This window comes from Spea bombifrons, chromosome 3 (assembly GCF_027358695.1).
Source record: "Spea bombifrons isolate aSpeBom1 chromosome 3, aSpeBom1.2.pri, whole genome shotgun sequence".
Lineage (NCBI taxonomy): Eukaryota > Metazoa > Chordata > Amphibia > Anura > Pelobatidae > Spea > Spea bombifrons.
This window is the reverse complement of record NC_071089.1, coordinates 143608-146376: the sequence shown is the minus strand read 5'-3', so window position 1 is coordinate 146376 and position 2769 is coordinate 143608. Positions and strand designations below refer to the sequence as shown.

Below are 2769 nucleotides of genomic sequence, written 5' to 3'. Positions count from 1 at the left end.
CAGTGACTGGCCCCTGTATAATGTATAGTTAAATCAGTGACTGGCCCCTGTATAATGTATAGTTAAATCTGTGAGATGCCCTGTATAATGTATAGATAAATCAGCGAGCCAGCCCTGTATAATGTATAGTTAAATCAGTGAGATGTCCTGTATAATGTATAGATAAATCAGTGAGATGCCCTGTATAGTGTATAGTTAAATCAGTGAGACTCCCCCCTGTATAACGTGTAGATAAATCAGCGACCGGTCCCCTGTATAATGTATAGATAAATCAGTGAGCTGGCCCCTGTATAATGTATAGATAAATCAGTGACCGGCCCCCTTTATAATGTACAGTTAAATCAGTGAGACGCCGGCCCCCTTTATAATGTATAGTTAAATCAGTGAGATGTCCTGTATAATGTATAGATAAATCATTGAGATGCCCTGTATAATGTATAGATAAATCAGTGACCGGCCCCCTTTATAATGTATAGTTAAATCAGTGAGATGCCCTGTATAATGTATAGTTAAATCAGATTTTAGGTGGCAGATTTTAGATCCGTCGTCTGTAAGCAGAGTCCATGGGAGATGATACGAATTCCACGACAAATGCAGAAAAACAAGCGCATCTCTAAGAACTTTACATTTCTGTCTTCAAATCCTAACTCAGCCTGAAACAGCCAATACTCCATACAAACAATCGTAGCGAGTCCGGGGTTCATCAGCTCATAAACTCTCCAATTATTGTCCGTTGTACAGCGCTGCGGAAAATGCCGGCGCTATCAATCATGAAATAATAATGGAGTTTCTTTTATTGCCCCTGTTGGAGAAAGTGAGATGCCGGATAGTTTGATGCAGAAACCCCAGCGTCCCGGAATGTTTTTAGGGTTTCACCGGGCCGCCTCGGGTCTCAGTAGGATTGTATGCGGGGCTGTACTTCATGTGTAACAGGACGCGTCCGTAAAGCCTGTCCTGCTCCTCTCCGATGGAAAGAACCAACCTGACGACGGACTTTACTCTTCTCGGCTTCTCCGACCTTGGTTATCATCGCGCTGCTCTCTTCTGCGTCTTCCTGGTCATTTATGTCCTCACTTGGACGGGTAACATCCTTCTGCTGAGTGCAATTAAAGTGTCCCCCCAGCTCCACACTCCCATGTACTATTTTCTGGGAAACCTTTCCTTCGTGGACATTTGTTTTTCCTCGGTTACGCTTCCAAAGCTATTAAACGGCGTCCTCTGTGGGAGGACGGTCATTTCTTTTCTGGGCTGCTTTCTTCAACTCTACTTTTTTGTGTCCTTGGGAATCACGGAGAACTTTCTTCTAGCGGTCATGGCTTTCGACCGATGTCTGGCTATTTGCAACCCCTTAAGATACTCCATACTGATGAGTAAAACCATGCAGAGTGGGCTGGTGGGGGGCTGCTGGCTGCTTGCTGCCCTTCATTCACTGTTACACACATACACAATGTCTCACTTGACTTTCCGTGATGACCGTCTGATCGAACACTTCTTCTGCGACATGACCTCTCTGATCAAACTCTCCTGTTCTAGCGCTTTCGTAAATGAGCTATTGATCTACATTGAAGGTCCGGTCACCATCATGGTCCCTTTTCTCCTCATCCTGGTGTCCTACGTCCTCATTGCTCGAGCTATATTCAAACTGAAGACTTCCACCGGCAGAAGTAAAGCCTTCTCCTCGTGCTCGTCCCACCTCACCATGATTTCTCTGTTTTGCGGAACAATTATCTTCATTTATTTCCGTCCTCCATCAATCTACTCCCCCACCTATGATCGCCTTGTGAGTATTGTTTATGCAGTGATAACCCCCATGTTAAATCCTTTTATATACAGCCTGCGCAACCAAGAAGTAAAAAATACTCTGGTAAAATACATTTCACAGTACGGCACATCGCTACGCAAAGAAAAATAACCCTTCGGAAATAAAATGTTTCCAGTTGCATCGGTACGAGGAAAGGTCTGTGATGGAGAGCTGGCTTAGCTATGACTGCACCTATGGTTAAAGGTTCTCTTTATTCAGTGAGTTCGAGGAACACAGAGCATACAGCTCATGCCTGTGTGATATTACATCACATGCATCTCAACAACTTCAGCCGTCATGAGATGGACAGAAAGAGGCTTCCTTCACCAGTAATTGATCTCCAATGTCCCGTCACTGGAATGAATCTAAATACATGGATACCTCCCGTTATGTCTTCTCACTACTAACGTACGCACCTTTCTAGAGGTTTGAGGAAATTTGAGGATACCACACAATACCCAGACTGAGGAAATTTCAATCCTCTAGAAACTGTTACTGGAGGGACCATACACCCAGCAAAGAAATAGGAACCATGTTCACCTCCGGTCTTTCATAAAATTCTGACATTGGATGTGGAAAAAGGGGTTGAAAATCTTTGACGGCCACTTGTTTAATAGGGGGTACTTAAATTAATCTTTTAAATATGTGCTTATGTTGTGAGTTGCAGGCGAGGGTATGCAGGTTTACATTGATCTTGCATATCCTCATCAGTAACATGAAAACTTTACAGTATCAGGAACCCTTGGAAACAACACCATGATTCCCAAACACTCCACACTGTGCCCCAACCCTCGTCTCCCTCCACGCTTGTCTCGTATGAGTTAAATAACTAGTACTACTGTACAAGAACAACAAAATTACCTAGCCCCCCACCACTGTCTGCCCCTCCTTTGGTTATTAGGGGATACTGAAGGCCCCCGTTTCTTTTTAAAAACACATATATTTATTTATCTTTTAACTGTAATGTG

General features: G+C 43.6%; 1 protein-coding gene across 1 annotated transcript; it reads left to right on the top strand.

Annotated features, from left to right (window-relative positions):
- Positions 1 to 967: 967 nt before the first annotated feature.
- On the top strand, positions 968 to 1912 carry LOC128482946 (olfactory receptor 1G1-like). Its single transcript, XM_053458940.1, has one exon. The coding sequence runs from the start codon at positions 968 to 970 to the stop codon at positions 1910 to 1912; it is 945 nt and encodes a 314-aa protein (XP_053314915.1).
- Positions 1913 to 2769: the final 857 nt, after the last annotated feature.

What these genes read in the sequence shown, in the direction of transcription:
- LOC128482946 (XM_053458940.1), top strand. Translation starts at nt 968, where the DNA reads ATGGAAAGAACCAACCTGACGACGGACTTTACTCTTCTCGGCTTCTCC.